Below are 17,250 nucleotides of genomic sequence, written 5' to 3'. Positions count from 1 at the left end.
TGCTTTTTCTTACCACCTTTTTTGAATATTGAGGTAACATTAGCTACCCTCCAATCCATGGGTACTGTTCCAGAGTCTATCGAGTTCTGGAAGATGACCAGCAATGCATCTACTATTTCTAGGGCCACTTCCTTAAGTACCCTGGGATGTAGATTATCAGGCCCTGGGGATTTATCGGCCTTCAGTCCCATCAATTTTCCTAACACCATTTCCCTACAAATATTGATTTATTTCAGTTCCAACCTTTCATCAGACCCTATGTTCCCCGGCATCTCTGTGAGGTTATTTGTGTCCTCCTTTGTGAAGACAGAACCAAAGTATGTATTTAGTTGGTCTGCCATTTCTTTGTTTCCCATTATAAATTCCCCTGATTCTGACTGCAAGGGACCTATACTTGACTTCACCAATCTTTTTCTCTTCACATATCTATAAAAGCTTTTACAGTCAGTTTTTATGTTCCCTGCAAGCTTACTCTCATATTCTATTTTCCCTTTCTTAATTAATCCCTTTGTAGCGCCTTTCACAACCACCAGAATCCTAAAACGCTTTACAGCCAATGAAGTACTTTAGAAGTATAGTCACTGTTGTAATGTAGGAAAAGCGGCAGCGAATTTGCGCACAGCAAGCTCCCACAAACAGCAATGTGGTAATGACCAGATAACCTGTTTTTTAGTAACGGCACAGGAGGAGGCCATTCGGCCCATCGAGTCCGTGCCGGCTCTCTGTGGAGCAATCCAGTCAGTCCCATTCCCCCGCTCTCTCCCCGTAGCCCTGCAAGTTTATTTCCCTCAAGTGCCTATCCAGTCTCCCCTTGAAAACATTGAGTGTCTCCACTTCCACCACTTCCGTCGGCAGCGAGTTCCAGATCCTCACCACTCGCTGCGTAAAAAGTTTTTCCTCACATCCCCCCTGTATCTCTTGCCCAAAACCTTAAATCTGTGTCCCCTAGTCCTTGTACCATCAACTAGTGGGAACGGCCTTTTCCCGTCTAGCCTATCCAAACCCGTCATAATCTTGTACACCTCGATCAAATCACCCCTCAACCTCCTTTGCTCTAATGAAAACAAATCCAGCTTCTCCAACCTGTCCTTGTAGCTAAGATCCGCCATCCCCAGAACCATTCTGGTAAATCTCCTCTGCACCCTCTCGAGGGCCTTCACATCCCTCCTAAAGTGTGGTGACCAGAACTGGAGGCAATACTCCAGTTGTGGCCTAACCAACGCTTTATAGTGATGTTGATTGAGGGATAAATATTGGCCAGGACACCGGGGATAACACCTCTGCTCTTCTTCGAAATAGTGGCCATGGGATCTTTTACGTCCACCTAAGATCCCACAGACACGGACCCCACAGCTACGGTCCATTCATTCAAAGTTAAAGAATTTTTATCACTTCCAGCAGGAAAAGAAAAGATAAAACTCCAAAGAATTAGCTAACCCACTAATTAGAGTATAAAAGTATTTTATTTTACCAGTCAAGGACAGCTATAATTACACTTGCAGACTATTGGAAAACAGAGGATCCTCACAAAGCTAATTATACTTCCACTTACTGTAGGCTCACTGGTAAGACTGGATCAAATTACACATTCCAGGCAAACTGTTGGGTGTGTCTTGTCCTCCAAGGGGACCCATCAGAAGTCTGGTCCAACCCACTGGTGTTGCAAATAGGGGAGCCCTTGAGGAGACGAGAGTTGCAAATAAAATCACGACCCGTCTTGTTGGCTGGGCTGCAAACACGTCCAGGAAAAATCCCGGGACTGACCAGGCCCAATTTCCCAGCTCACATTTACTGGAAAGAATCCTTCAGCAGGCCCCCCTGGTTAACACAGTAAGGCGGGGAGGACTAACGCCTGTTTTAGGCAGTCGCCCGGTCAACTAAAGGCAAATAGGACCCCGGGACCAAGGCAGATTTTGAGAATACCTGTCACAGCACCTCCCACAGGAGCGAACTGGAACTGCACCCACTTCAAATGGGGTTCCAATGAAACATGCTAGGTTTTGAATTCAATAATAGTGTCTCAACATCTGCCGTATCAAACCCTTTCATAATCTTCAAGACCTCTATCAGGTCACCCCTCAGCCTTTGCTTATCCAGAGACAAGAGCCCCACCCTGTTCAATTTTTCCTGATAGGTACAACCTCTCAGTTCTGGTATCATCCTTGTGAAGCCTTTTCAATCTTCCCCAGTGCCTCTATATTATTTATATAATATGGAGACCAGAACTGTACACAGTAACTCCAAGTGTGATATGGAGACCAGAACTGTGCACAGTAACTCCCAGTGTGATATGGAGACCAGAACTGTGTACATTAACTCCCAGTGTGATATGGAGACCAGAACTGTGCACAGTAACTCCCAGTGTGATATCGAGACCAGAACTGTGCACAGTAACTCCAAGTGTGATATGGAGACCAGAACTGTGCACACTAACTCCCAGTGTGATATGGAGACCAGAACTGTGCACAATAACTCCAAGTGTGATATGGAGACCAGAACTGTGCACAGTAACTCCCAGTGTGATATGGAGACCAGAACTGTGCACAGTAACTCCAAGTGTGCTATGGAGACCAGAACTGTGCACAGTAACTCCAAGTGTGATACGGAGACCAGAACTGTGCACAGTAACTCCCAGTGTGATATGGAGACCAGAACTGTGCACAGTAACTCCCAGTGTGATATGGAGACCAGAACTGTGCACAGTAACTCCAAGTGTGGTATGGAGACCAGAACTGTGCACAGTGCTCCAAGTGTGATATGGAGACCAGAACTGTGCACAGTAACTCCAAGTGTGATATGGAGACCAGAACTGTGCACAGTAACTCCCAGTGTGATATGGAGACCAGAACTGTGCACAGTAACTCCAAGTGTGATATGGAGACCAGAACTGTGCACAGTAACTCCAAGTGTGATATGGAGACCAGAACTGTGCACAGTAACTCCCAGTGTGATATGGAGACCAGAACTGTGCACAGTAACTCCAAGTGTGATATGGAGACCAGAACTGTGCACAGTAACTCCAAGTGTGATACGGAGACCAGAACTGTGCACAGTAACTCCCAGTGTGATATGGAGACCAGAACTGTGCACAGTACTCCAAGTGTGATATGGAGACCAGAACTGTGCACAGTAACTCCAAGTGTGATATGGAGACCAGAACTGTGCACAGTAACTCCCAGTGTGATATAGAGACCAGAACTGTGCACATTAACTCCCAGTGTGATATGGAGACCAGAACTGTGCACAGTAACTCCCAGTGTGATATGGAGACCAGAACTGTGCACAGTACTCCAAGTGTGATATGGAGACCAGAACTGTGCACAGTACTCCAAGTGTGATATGGAGACCAGAACTGTGCACAGTAACTCCCAGTGTGATATGGAGACCAGAACTGTGCACAGTACTCCAAGTGTGATATGGAGACCAGAACTGTGCACAGTAACTCCAAGTGTGATATGGAGACCAGAACTGTGCACAGTAACTCCCAGTGTGATATAGAGACCAGAACTGTGCACATTAACTCCCAGTGTGATATCGAGACCAGAACTGTGCACAGTAACTCCAAGTGTGATATGGAGACCAGAACTGTGCACAGTAACTCCAAGTGTGATACGGAGACCAGAGCTGTGCACAGTAACTCCCAGTGTGATATGGAGACCAGAACTGTGCACAGTAACTCCAAGTGTGATATGGAGACCAGAACTGTGCACAGTAACTCCAAGTGTGATACGGAGACCAGAACTGTGCACAGTAACTCCCAGTGTGATATGGAGACCAGAACTGTGCACAGTACTCCAAGTGTGATATGGAGACCAGAACTGTGCACAGTAACTCCAAGTGTGATATGGAGACCAGAACTGTGCACAGTAACTCCAAGTGTGATATGGAGACCAGAACTGTGCACAGTAACTCCAAGTGTGATATGGAGACTAGAACTGTGCACAGTGCTCCAAGTGTGATATGCAGACCAGAACTGTGCACAGTACTCCAAGTGGAAGCATGTCTACCACTACCCTATCGATCCCATGTATAATTTTAAAGACCTCTATCAGGTCAATTGATAATTGGATGAAATGAGATGTGGAGATAATAGTGGAATAAGTCTGGTTTTGTAAAAGCTATTCTGATTCATCAATACTATGCAATATGTGAATATAAGCTAAAAGCAGCAATAATGTGACTCTGCATTGATTGTTGAATATAAGGCAGTGGACATGCTATGACCCAAAGCACTGGCCCGTGGAGAGAAGCGGAGAGTGTTGTAATACAATCAGGGAACACGGGGAACACACACTCCGCGCAGTAGAGACCCGACAAGGGAGTGAGAGCAACTCGGGCGATAGTGAATCACACGCACGTTTAAACACGCCCGATATTCGTCTCTGCAACGGAAAATGGCAAATTCACTAGTGCTCGTTTTACACCCCGCCCAAGATTAAATTATACCGGAGGGTGTGAGACACGTGTACACACACACACACACACTCACTCACACTCATGCACACACTCACTCACACACTCACACACTCACTCTCACACTCACACACACACTCACACACTCACTCTCACACTCAGACACAATCACACTCACTCACACACTGACTCACACACTCACACACTCACTCTCACACTCACACTCACACACACTCATTCACACACTCACACTCACTCACACTCACACACACACTCACACACTCACACACACACTCACACACACATTCACACACACTCAAACACATACACTCACACACACATACACACATACACACACTCACTCTCACACACACACTCACACACACACTCACACACTCACACTCACACACACTCACTCTCACTCACTCACACTCACACACTCACACTCACTCACACTCACACACACTCACTCACACCACTCACACTCACACACACACACTCACACGCTCACACTCACTCACACTCATGCACACACTCACTCACACACACACACTCACTCTCACACTCACACACACACTCACTCACACACTCACTCTCACACTCAGACACACTCACACTCACTCACACACTGACTCACACACTCACACACTCACTCTCACACTCACACTCACACACACTCATTCACACACTCACACTCACTCACACTCACACACACATTCACACACACTCAAACACATACACTCACACACACATACACACACACACACACTCACACTCACACTCACTCACACTCACACTCACACACACTCACTCACACACAGATGAGCGCAGTTGCTTTGGTTGTGGTCTTCCAGGCTGTACAACTGGTTGCTCCGCTGTGCGAAGACCTTTCTTTGATCTGGACACCGAGTGTGAATTGCTTCCTTGGCGATCTTCACTCTTCCTCGGTCATGCTGGCATCCAGGAGGATCGTGGGCTGGAAGAAACCACATGGAAGGTCATTACATGGGGAACCATCGCTCAACATTCACTCAGCAATTCAGGGTCAATGTGATCACTCACAGCCCAGCACTGCCCACTGCACGGGACAGGAGGCGACGCCAAATGGATAAAGGCACCAGTACTGGGGCAACCCCTCCAACGCAATCTCTTCAAGGGATGATTGTGTTCAATGGTACAAGGCATTGTCAGTGGGGCTGTACTGAGGGAGCGCTGCACTGTTGGAGGGGCAGTACTGAGGTAGTGCTGCACTGTTGGAGGGACAGTACTGAGGGAACGCTGCACTGTCGGAGGTGCAGTACTGAGGGAATGCTGCACTGTCAGAGGGGGCAGTGTCGGGGGGCAGTACTGAGGGAGCACAGCACTGTCGGAACGGCAGTTCTGAGGGAGCGCTGCCCTGTCGGAGGGGCAGTATGAGGGAATGCTGCACATTCGGAGGGGCAGTACTGAGGGAGCGCTGCACTGTCGGAGGGGCAGTACTGAGGGAGCACTGCATTGTCGGAGGGGCAGTACTGAGGGAGTGCTGCACTGTCGGAGGGGCAGTAATGAGGGAGCACTGCACTGTGGGAGGGGCAGTACTGAGGGAGCACTGCGCTGTTGGAACGGCAGTACTGAGGGAGCACTGCACTGTCGGAGGGGCAGTACTGAGGGAGCGCTGCACTGTGGGAGGGGCAGTACTGAGGGAGGGCTGCACTGTTGGAGGGGCAGTACTGAGAGAGCCTCCTCCAGCCCTACAACCCTCCCTATCTCTGTAACCTCCTCCAGTCCTACAACCCTCCCTATCCCTGTAAAATCCTCCAGCCCCGACAACCCTCCCTATCTCTGTAACCTCCTCCAGCCCTACAACCCTCCCTATCTCTGTAACCTCCTCCAGCCCCTACAACCCTCCCTATCTCTGTAACCTCCTCCAGTTCCTACAACCCTCCCTATCTCTGTAACCTCCTCCAGCCCTACAACCCTCCCTATCTCTGTAACCTCCTCCAGCCCCTACAACCCTCCCTATCTCTGTAACCTCCTCCAACTCCTACAACCCTCCCTATCTCTGTAACTCCTCCAGCCCTACAACCCTCCCTATCTCTGTAACTCCTCCAGCCCTACAACCCTCCCTATCTCTGTAACCTCCTCCAACTCCTACAACCCTCCCTATCTCTGTAACTCCTCCAGCCCTACAACCCTCCCTATCTCTGTAACCTCCTCCAACTCCTACAACCCTCCCTATCTCTGTAACTCCTCCAGCCCCTACAACCCTCCCTATCTCTGTAACCTCCTCCAGCCCCTACAACCCTCCCTATCTCTGTAACCTCCTCCAGCCCCTACAACCCTCCCTATCTCTGTAACCTCCTCCAGTCCCTACAATCCTCCTTACCTCTGTAACCTGCTCTAGCCCTACAACCCTCTGAGATCTCTGCGCTCTTCCAATTCTGGCCTCTTGTGCGTCCCTTGAATTTAATCGCTCCAGTATTGGCGGCCATGCTTTTAGCTACCTGGGTTCCTAAGCGCTGGAATTCCCTCCCTAAACCTCTCCGCCTCTCTCTCTCTTTCTTTAAGCCGCTTCTTAAAACCTACTTGTTTGACCAAGTTTTTGGCCAGCTGTCCTAACATCTCCTTATGTGACTCCGTGTCTGCTTTACGCTCCTGTGAAGTGCCCTGGGAAGCGTGGACTATGTTAAAGGGGCTGTGTCAGTGCTGTGAGGAGGATGCCGAGAAACTCCAGGATGATTTGGCCAGGTTGGGTGATTGGGCAGAGACATGGTAGATGCAATATAATGTGGATAAACGTGAGGTTATCCACTTTGGTGTCAAAAACAGGAAGGCTGATTATTATCTGAATGGCAATAGATTGGGAGAAGGGGAAGTGCAACGAGACCTGGGTGTCCTTGTGCACCAGTTGCTGAAGGTAAGCGGGCAGGTGCAGCAGGCGGTTAAGAAGGCAAATGGTATGTTGGGCTTCGCAGCGAGAGGATTCGAGTACAGGAACAAGGATGTCTTGCTGCAGTTGTACAGGGCCTTGGCGAGACCGCACCTTGAGTATTGTGTGCAGTTTTGGTCGCCTTATCTGAGGAAGGATGTTTTTGCCATGGAGGGAGTGCAGCGAAGATTCACCAGACTGATACCTGGGATGGCAGGAATGACGTATGAGGAGAGATTGGGTCGATTGGGCTTGTACTCGCTGGAGTTTAGAAGAATGAGAGGGGATCTCATTGAAACTTATAAAATTCTAACAGGACTCGACAGACTAGATGCAGGAAGGATGTTCCCGATGGCGGGGGAGTCCAGAACCAGGGGTCACAGTCTAAGGATAAGGGGTAAGCCATTTAGGACAGAGATGAGGAGGAATTTCTTCACCCAGAGAGTGGTGAACCTGTGGAATTCTCTACCACAGAAGGCGGTGGAGGCCAGTTCATTAAATATATTCAAGAAGGAGTTAGATATATTTCTTAAGGCTAAAGGGATCAAGGGATATGGGGAGAAGGCAGGGACCGGGTACTGAATTTGGATGATCAGCCATGATCTCATTGAATGGCAGAGCAGGCTCGAGGGGCCGAATGGCCTGCTCCTGCTCCTATCTTCTATGTTTCTATGTGTCAGTGCAGGTTGTTGCAGCTGTGAATGTTGGTGCCAAGCTGTTCGCTCACCATACTGCTGTAAGGGTGACAGCACCGCGTCGACTTGCAAACAAAGGCTGAAACCACAATGGTGACCGTGAATTCTAGGAGGGTGAAAATGAGCAGCACCACGAATGTGTAGTAGGTGGTGGTCTAGTGGAGAGAGGGAAAACCAGAGAGAAGGAACAGGGTTATTACCGAGAGCAGCACACACCACACGCTCAGTGGGACGTCAGTCATGGAGCTCCGTGATGTCCCAAGAGATAGGAGCGTAGGAACAGGAGGAGGCCATTCAGCCCCTCGAGCCTGTTACATTAGGAACAGGAGGAGGCCCATTCAGCCCTGCGAGCCTGTTACCATAGGAACAGGAGGAGGCCCATTCAGCCCCTCGAGCCTGTTACCACAGGAACAGGAGGAGGCCCATTCAGCCCCTCGAGCCTGTTACACAGGAACAGGAGGAGGCCCATTCAGCCTCTCGAGCCTGTTACATACGAACAGGAGGAGGCCCATTAAGACCCCTCGAGCCTGTTACCACACGAACAGGAGGCGGCCCATTCAGCCCCTCGAGCCTGTTACCATACGAACAGGATGAGGCCATTCAGCCCCTCGAGCCTGTTACCATAGGAACAGAAGGTGGCTCATTCAGCCCCCTCGAGCCTGTTACCATAGGAACAGGAGGAGGCCCATTCAGCCCCTCGAGCCTGTTACACAGGTACAGGAGGAGGCCATTCAGCTCCTCAAGCCTGTTACATTAGGAACAGGACGAGTCCCAGTCAGCCCCTCGAGCCTGTTACCATAGTAACAGGAGGAGGCCCATTCAGCCCCTCGAGCCTGTTACATTAGGAATAGGAGGAGGCCCATTCAGCCCCTCGAGCCTGTTACATAGGAACAGGAGGAGGCCCATTCAGCCCCTCGAGCATGTTACCATAGGAACAGGAGGAGGCCCGTTCAGGCCCTCAAGCCCGTTACCACAGGAACAGGAGGAGGCCATTCAGCCCCTCGAGCCTGTTACACAGGAACAGGAGGAGGCCATTCAGCCCCCCGAGCCTGTTACCATAGGAGCAGGAGGATGCCCATTCAGCCCCCTCGAGCCTGTTACACAGGAACAGGAGGCGGCCATTCAGCCCCCTCGAGCCTGTTACACAGGAACAGGAGGTGGCCATTCAGCCCCCTCGAGCCTGTTACACAGGAACAGGAGGAGGCCCATTCAACCCCTCGAGCCTGTTACACAGGAACAGGAGGAGGCCATTCAGCCCCTCGAGCCTGTTACACAGGAACAGGAGAAGGCCATTCAGCCCCCCGAGCCTGTTACCATAGGAGCAGGAGGATGCCCATTCAGCCCCCTCGAGCCTGTTACACAGGAACAGGAGGAGGCCATTCAGCCCCCTCGAGCCTGTTACACAGGAACAGGAGGAGGTCCATTCAGCCCCTCGAGCCTGTTACACAGGAACAGGAGGAGGCCATTCAGCCCCTCGAGCCTGTTACACAGGAACAGGAGGAGGCCATTCAGCCCCCCGAGCCTGTTACCATAGGAGCAGGAGGATGCCCATTCAGCCCCCTCGAGCCTGTTACACAGGAACAGGAGGCGGCCATTCAGCCCCCTCGAGCCTGTTACACAGGAACAGGAGGAGGCCCATTCAACCCCTCGAGCCTGTTACACAGGAACAGGAGGAGGCCCATTCAACCCCTCGAGACTGTTACACAGGAACAGGAGGAGGCCCATTCAGCCCCTCGAGCCTGTTACAGAGGAACAGGAGGAGGCCCATTCAGCCCCTCAAGCCTGTTACATAGGAACAGGAGGAGGCCCATTCAGCCCCTCGAGCCTGTTACAGAGGAACTGGAGGAGGTGATTCAGCCCCTCGAGACTGTTACACAGTAACAGGAGGAGGCCCATTCAGCCCCTCGCGACTGTTCAATTAGATCAAGGTTGATGTGTACCTAATCTCCATTTACCCGCCTTTGCTCTATAATCCGTTGATACCCTTACCCAATAACATCTATCACTCTATCAAGCTTCAACTGACCGCCAGCCTCAACAGCGTTTTGGGGGAGCGAGTTCCAGATTTCCGTCAACCCTTTGTGTGAAGAAGTGCTTCCTGGCATCACCCCTGAACGGCCTGGCTCTAACTTTAAGGTTACGCCCTCTTGTTCAGGCCCCCCCCCCCCCCCAGCAGAAGAAATCGTTTCTCTCGATCGAATCTATCAGCTCCTTTAACCATCTTAAACAATTCGATTAGATCACCCTTTGATCTCCTGTACTCGAGGGAATACAAACTTCAGCAATGCAACCTGTAGTGTATGTACCTTTAAGGGGGAGAACTACTTTTTACAGCTCCTGTATCCTGTAGTACCGGCAGTGGCCACACCTGTATATAAACCCTGAGTAGTGATCTGTACAGTCAGTTGCAGTTTGAACCCTCATTCAGTAAACACTTGTTGATCGTTCCCTGCAGTCTTTGTCTGATTATTGAAGGACACAACATTAAGATACATGATATAACATTGGCGACGACGCAGATTCGAACCTACCTGCAACTCTGCATCACCGCCCAGGGATTCGCTCCTGGAGAACAGTGGAAGGAGGTCGAGTCCAGAAGCACGGGCATCGCAGGGGAGGCTGTCGAGAGCCAGGCTTGGCTTTCCAGCCACGGTGGTCCAGCGAAACGGGCTGGCAACAGGTACTGCGCAGACCCTTCCTGGACAGCGGCGGCTAGAGCCGACCGAGCAGCACAGAAAGGGCCGAGCAGCGTCAACGGGGGAGAGAGAGAGGGCAGAGCGCACGGGGCGCAGCCGGTGTTCAAGGGCCGAGCAGCATCAACGAGAGAGAGCAGAGCGCAGCCGGTATTCGGGACCGAGCGGCGTCAACGGGGGAGAGAGGCGAGAGAGAGCAGAGCGCAGCCAGTGTTCAGGGGCCGAGCAGCGTCAACGGGGGAGAGAGGCGCGCAGGAAAACGCGAGGCGCTGCCATTGCCATGAGGACTGCAGAGAACGGCATTGGCAGCAGTGCAGGAGCAGCGCGCGAGGCCCACAGGGCGTCGCCATTTGCCAGGAGGACCGCCGAGAGCGGCGTTGGCAGCAGCGCAGGAGACGCCATTTTAAGCCGCAGCGGGGAAGAAAGGAAAGCGCGGGAGACGCCATTTTAAGCCGCAGCGGGGAAGAAAGGAAAGCGCGGGAGACGCCATTTTAAGCCAGTCTAATCACACCCAAAAATGCCGAAGAGTGGCAGTATCACAGCGTTCGACAATGAAGTCGAAGATTGGACGACATATGTCGAACGCATAGAAGTATACTGCAAGGCGAATGAAGTGCCAGATGACAAGAAAGCGCTGGTATTGTTGAATTCAATGGGTGCAAAAACGTATGGCTTACTACGAAACCTAGTAACCCCAGAGAAGCCAGTAGAAAAGGGTTTTGAAAACATAGTGTCAATCCTACAGGACCACTTAAACCCCACACCGCTACTGATAGCAGAAAGATTTAAGTTTCACAAAAGGAACCAGCATAAAGATGAAAGTAATGCTGAGTATTTAACGGAATTGCGCAAGCTATCGAAACACTGCCAGTTTGGAACGGGACTAGCAGATACTTTAAGGGACAAGTTTGTGTGTGGGCTTCAAAGTGAAGGAACCCAGAAACGGCTTCTATCAGAAAAGGATCTTACGCTGGACAAGGCTTTCAGCATTGCAGTATCACATGAAGCAGCCGCACGGGGCGCTGCAGAGATACAACGGAGACCGCAAGAATATGGCACAAATGAAATGTCATACGGAACAGTGAAGTGCTATCGCTGCGGCAGAACAACACACGACCATAATGATTGCTGGTTCAAGGACAAAGTGTGCAGACAGTGTGGAAAAGTAAGACACATAGCAAGAGTCTGCAGGCCGGGAAAGAAAACCAGCGGCAAGAAATCTCCACAGGAGAAGTACAAGAAGGTACATAAGGTGACGGAGAGTAGTTCAGATGAACAGAAGAGTGATACAGACTCCGGAAGCAAGGAGCTGGGTTGTCTGAAACTACATAATGTGATCAAAACGGAGGATCACCAAACTATCTGGGTCACGCTCAAGATAGCAGGAGCCCAAGTGAAAATGGAATTGGACACAGGGTCAGCCCTAACAGTCATAAACCAAAGGGACTACAAGCGGCTATTCTCACATATACCCTTGAGAGATACAAAGATTGTCTTGAAGACTTACACGGGGCAAAAAGTCTACCCCAAAGGAAAAATAAGGGTGAACTTTATATATAACGGCAAGGAAACACCAAAAATGGACCTATATGTATTGCCAGATGGAGGACCACCACTACTAGGATGTGAATGGATCCGGAAGATACAGCTAGATTGGTATTCCATACAAGCACTGACTGTAGATGCCAAGAAGGATGACGACGTCACACCTGGACGACTGTCAAAAATGCTAACTGACGCACAAGAAGTGTTCCAGCAGGGACTCGGAACACTAAAAGGCATAACAGCGATGATCAAAATAGAGGAAAATGCAAGCCCAAAGTTTTTTAAGGCCAGACCGGTACCTTATGCGATCCGCCCAGCCGTCGAAGCAGAGCTGGAAGGTTTGGAACGTTCAGGAGTACTGTCCAAAGTGGACTGGAGCGAGTGGGCTACACCCATCGTTCCTGTAATGAAGAGGTCGTTGAGTAATACGCCTGGGGAACCAAAGAAGGTTTGCATCTGTGGGGACTTTAAGGTGACAGTGAACCCAGTCCTTCACACTGTACAATATCCGCTTCCGCGGATTGAAGATATTTTCGCCTCGCTATCTGGAGGGAAACGCTTCACTAAGATTGATCTGGCCCAGGCGTACCTGCAAATGGAGGTAGAAGAAGCCTTGAAACAGTACCTCACGATCAACACTCATAAAGGCCTCTACCAATACAACTGGCTGGTGTTCGGGGTAGCATCAGCTCCGGCTATTTGGCAAAGGGCAATGGAACAAGTCCTGCAAGGGATTCCAGGGACCCAGTGTTATTTGGACGACATCCTGGTCACGGGCGAAAATGACAGTGATCACCTCGCCAACCTGGAGCAGGTGCTCACTAGATTGCAGGAATATGGGCTCCGAACTAATCGCCACAAATGCGAGGTTTTCCAGAAGCAGATCTCGTATTGTGGCCACGTTATTGATAAAGAGGGGTTACATAAGTCCCCTGAAAAGATTGAGGTAGTCGTCAAGGCTCCAGCACCGGAAAATGTGTCACAACTGAGGTCGTTCCTCGGGCTGGTGAACTACTACCATAAGTTCTTGCCGAATTTGTCTACCGTACTACACCCACTGAACACCCTACTGCAAACGGTGGTACCAGGGAAGTGGAGTGACGAATGTAAACGAGCTTTCCAGAAGAGCAAAGCATTGATCACATCGAAAGAGGTGCTGGCTCATTTCAACCCAGCACTACCAATTCGGTTGGCGTGTGATGCATCACCCTATGGCATTGGAGCGGTGCTGTCGCACAAATTCCCGGACGGCTCGGAGAGGCCAGTAGCCTTTGCGTCTCGGTCACTAACCTCAGCCGAGCGTAACTGCACCCAGATTGACAGGGAGGCCCTCAGCCTAGTGTGGGGAGTGAAAAAGTTCAATCACTATCTGCACGGGCAGAAGTTCACCTTGCTGACTGACCACCAACCACTTGTCTCCATCTTTAATCCAAAGAAGGGCGTTCCGGTGATGACTGCGCAACAGCTACAAAGATGGTTCCTTTTTCTTGGGGCGCACCAATATGATATCGAGTATAAGGGCACGAAACAGCATGGAAACGCTGATGGGCTATCACGCCTGCCACTGCCTGCTGCGGAGGAAGAACCAGCAGTGGATCCTGTCGAAATATTTCATTCGACTATAATTGAATGCTTGCCAGTAACTAACGCTGGTATAGAGAAGGAGACCCGAAATGACCCGACCCTGTCTAGGGTATATGATTTGATGGTGAAGGGATGGCCAGCACATGGCGACTCACTGTTGCCAGCATTCTCATCCAGAAGAGAACAGCTGTCAGTATGCCAGGGGACCTTGATGTGTGGATCCCGAGTGGTAATTCCACCCAAGTTAAGGGAGAGAGTGCTCAATGAGCTTCACGAAGGTCATCTGGGAGGGGTGAAAATGAAAAGCCTTGCTAGGGCTTATGTGTGGTGGCCGGGGATCGATCAGCAAATCGAGGACCTGACAAAGAGCTGCTCAGGATGCCAGAAGGTCCAAAATGCACCACCACATGCCCCTCTACACCCATGGGAGTGGCCCTCATCTCCATGGCAACGGGTGCATATTGATTTTGCTGGTCCACTCATGGATTCAATGTTTTTAATAGCCGTGGATGCGCACTCGAAATGGCCTGAGGTGATCAAAATGTCCTCCACCACCACAGAGAAAACTATTGCAGTCTTACGGACCATTTTTGCCAGGAACGGCTTGCCAGAGCAGATTTGCTCTGATAACGGACCACAGTTTGTGTCCGAAGAGTTTCGAAGATTTATGAAAAGGAATGGGGTAAGGCATTACACATCCGCCCCATATCATCCAGCCACAAATGGATTGGCTGAGAGGTTCGTACAAACCTTTAAAAAAGCAGTAAAGGCCATGTGCGATGACGACATTCCACTGCAGCATAAGATGGACAATTTCCTGTTAGCCTACAGAAATGCGACACATGCAGTCACCAACCAGACCCCGGCCATGATGTTCTTTAACCGAAGGTTGAGATCTCGTCTGGATTTGCTCAGACCAAATGTACGAAGAGATGTTGAGAATAAGCAATTCCAGCACATCAATGAGAAGCCGACAAGGAACTTCAATGTAGGGCAACCAGTCTTGGCCCGCGACTACCGAACAGAGAAATGGCAACCAGGAACGATATGCACACGGCAGGGGCCACTAATGTACACAGTGGATGTTGGGGAGAACATTGTGAGACGCCATGCTGACCAGATCCTAGAGTCACAGGAACGAGTCAACCCCATGTCTCGGCCATACGTACCTGGTGAGGAACCCGACGTACAGTTCGCATCTACCTCAGAAACAATAGCATTGGAAGCTGATGAATCAACTGACGACAGGGTGTTAGAATCGCCTCCGCACCAAGAGCGAGACACTCGGGAAAGGCGTTATCCAGAAAGAATCAGGAAGCCTCCCCGAAGACTGAATTTATAAATAGACTATTTCCAGTTAATGTTGCATGTTAAAAGTGTTAATTGTAATTAGTTTGAGATTTAATTGTTAAATGAGTGTTATGGTACTGTTACTCTAAAAGGGGAGGAATTGTAATGTATGTACCTTTAAGGGGAGAACTACTTTTTACAGCTCCTGTATACTGTAGTACCGGCAGTGACCACACCTGTATATAAACCCTGAGTAGTGATCTGTACAGTCAGTTGCAGTTTGAACCCTCATTCAGTAAACACCTGTTGTTCGTTCCCTGCAGTCTGTTGTCTGATTATTGAAGGACACAACATTAAGATACACGGATCTAACACAACCTGTCCTCATAATTTGAAACCCTTTTATCCCCGATGTCCTTCTGGTGAATCTGTGCTCCACCCGCTCACAGGGCAATATATTCCTGCTGAGGTGTGGTGTCCAGAATAGGGTTTGACCAGAACTTTAAATAAACTGTAACGTAACTTCAAAGCTTTAGTATTCCAGCCCTCTCGATATAAAGACCAACATTCCCTGGTTGCCAGTACTGAGGGGGCGCTGCACAGTCGGAGGAGCAGTACTGAGGGAGAACTGCGCTGTCGGAGGATCAGTTCTCAGGGAGCGCTGCACTGTCGGAGGTGCAGCAATGAGATAGCGCTGCACTGTCGGAGGGGCAGTACTAAGGGTGCGCTGCACTGTCGGAGGGTCAGTTTTGAGGGAACGCTGCACTGTCGGAGGGTCAGTACTGAGGGAGCGCTGCACTATCGGAGTGGCAGTACAGAGGGAACACTGCACTGTCAGAGGGGCAGTACTGAGGGAGTGCTGCACTGTTGGAGGGGCAGTACTGAGAGAGCGCCGCACTGTCAGAGGGGCAGTACTGAGGGAGAGCCGCACTGTTGGAGGGGCAGTACTGAGGGAGCGCTGCACTGTCGGAGGGGCAGTACTGAGGGAGCGCTGCTCTGTCGGAGGGGCAGTACTGAGGGAGCGCCACACTGTTGGAGGGGCGGTACTGAGGGAGCGCTGCACTGTCGGAGGGGCAGTACTGAGGGAGCACAGCACTGTCAGAGGGGCAGTACTGAGGGAGTGCTGCACTGTCGGAGGGGCAGTACTGAGGGGGCACTGCACTGTCGGAGGGGCAGTACTGAGGGAGCACTGCACTGTCAGAAGGGCAGCATTGAGGGAGCGCCACTCTGTCGGAGGGGCAGCACTGAGGGAGCACCGCTCTGTCGGTGTGGCAGCACTGAGGGTGTGCTGCACTGTCGGTGGGGCAGCACTGAGGGAGCGCTGCACTGTCGGTGGGGCAGTACTGAGGGAGCGCTGCACTGACGGAGGGGCAGTACTGAGGGAGCTCCATACTGTTGGAGTGGCAGCACTGAGGGTGCGCCGCACTGACGGAGGGGCAGTACTGAGGGAACGCCACACTGTCGGAGGGGCAGTACTGAGGGAGCGCTGCACTGATGGAGGGGCAGTACTGAGGGAACGCCACACTGTCGGAGTGGCAGCACTGAGGGAGCGCCGCACTGTCGGAGGGGCAGCACTGAGGGAGCGCTGCACTGATGGAGGGGCAGTACTGAGGGAGCGCTGCACTGTCGGAGGGGCAGTACTGAGGGAGAGCTGCACTGTCGGAGGGGCAGCACTGAGGGAGCGCCGCACTGTCGGAGGGGCAGTACTGAGGGAGCGCCGCACTGTCGGTGGAGCAGTACTGAGGGAGCGCTGCACTGACGCAGGGGCAGTACTGAGGGAACGCCACACTGTCGGAGGGGCAGCACTGAGGGAGCACCGCACTGTCGGAGGGGCAGTACTGAGGGAGCGCCGCACTGTCGGTGGAGCAGTACTGACGGAGCGCTGCACTGACGGAGGGGCAGTACTGAGGGAACGCCACACTGTCGGAGGGGCAGTACTGAGGGAGCGCCGCACTGTCGGTGGAGCAGTACTGAGGGAGCGCTGCACTGACGCAGGGGCAGTACTGAGGGAACGCCACACTGTCGGAGGGGCAGCACTGAGGGAGCACCGCACTGTTGGAGGGGCAGTACTGAGGGAGTGCTGCACTGTCGGAGGGGCAATACTGAGGGAGCGCTGCAGTGT

At 51.4% G+C, this 17,250-nt stretch overlaps 1 protein-coding gene across 2 annotated transcripts in view; it reads right to left on the bottom strand.

The window, feature by feature from the left end:
• Nucleotides 1–1,444: 1,444 nt before the first annotated feature.
• LOC147092058 (membrane-spanning 4-domains subfamily A member 15-like) overlaps nt 1,445–17,250 on the bottom strand; it is a 31,994-nt gene continuing 16,188 nt past the window's right edge. For both annotated transcript variants that reach the window (XM_085975796.1, XM_085975795.1), the window contains 2 exons: nt 8,049–8,171; nt 1,445–5,389 (listed from right to left, as the gene is read on the bottom strand). In XM_085975796.1, coding sequence (XP_085831922.1) covers nt 5,348–5,389; nt 8,049–8,171 — 165 coding nt within the window. In that variant the 3' untranslated portion in view covers nt 1,445–5,347. The remainder of the gene's footprint in view (nt 5,390–8,048; nt 8,172–17,250) is intronic.

The sequence above is a fragment of the Somniosus microcephalus genome, unplaced genomic scaffold (assembly GCF_052327205.1).
Source record: "Somniosus microcephalus isolate GS21.2 unplaced genomic scaffold, FLI_Smic_1.0 unresolved_chr2, whole genome shotgun sequence".
In the NCBI taxonomy this organism is placed as follows: Eukaryota; Metazoa; Chordata; class Chondrichthyes; order Squaliformes; family Somniosidae; genus Somniosus; species Somniosus microcephalus.
The sequence above is the reverse complement of the archived record's forward strand: the minus strand, read 5'-3'. Positions and strand labels throughout refer to the sequence as shown.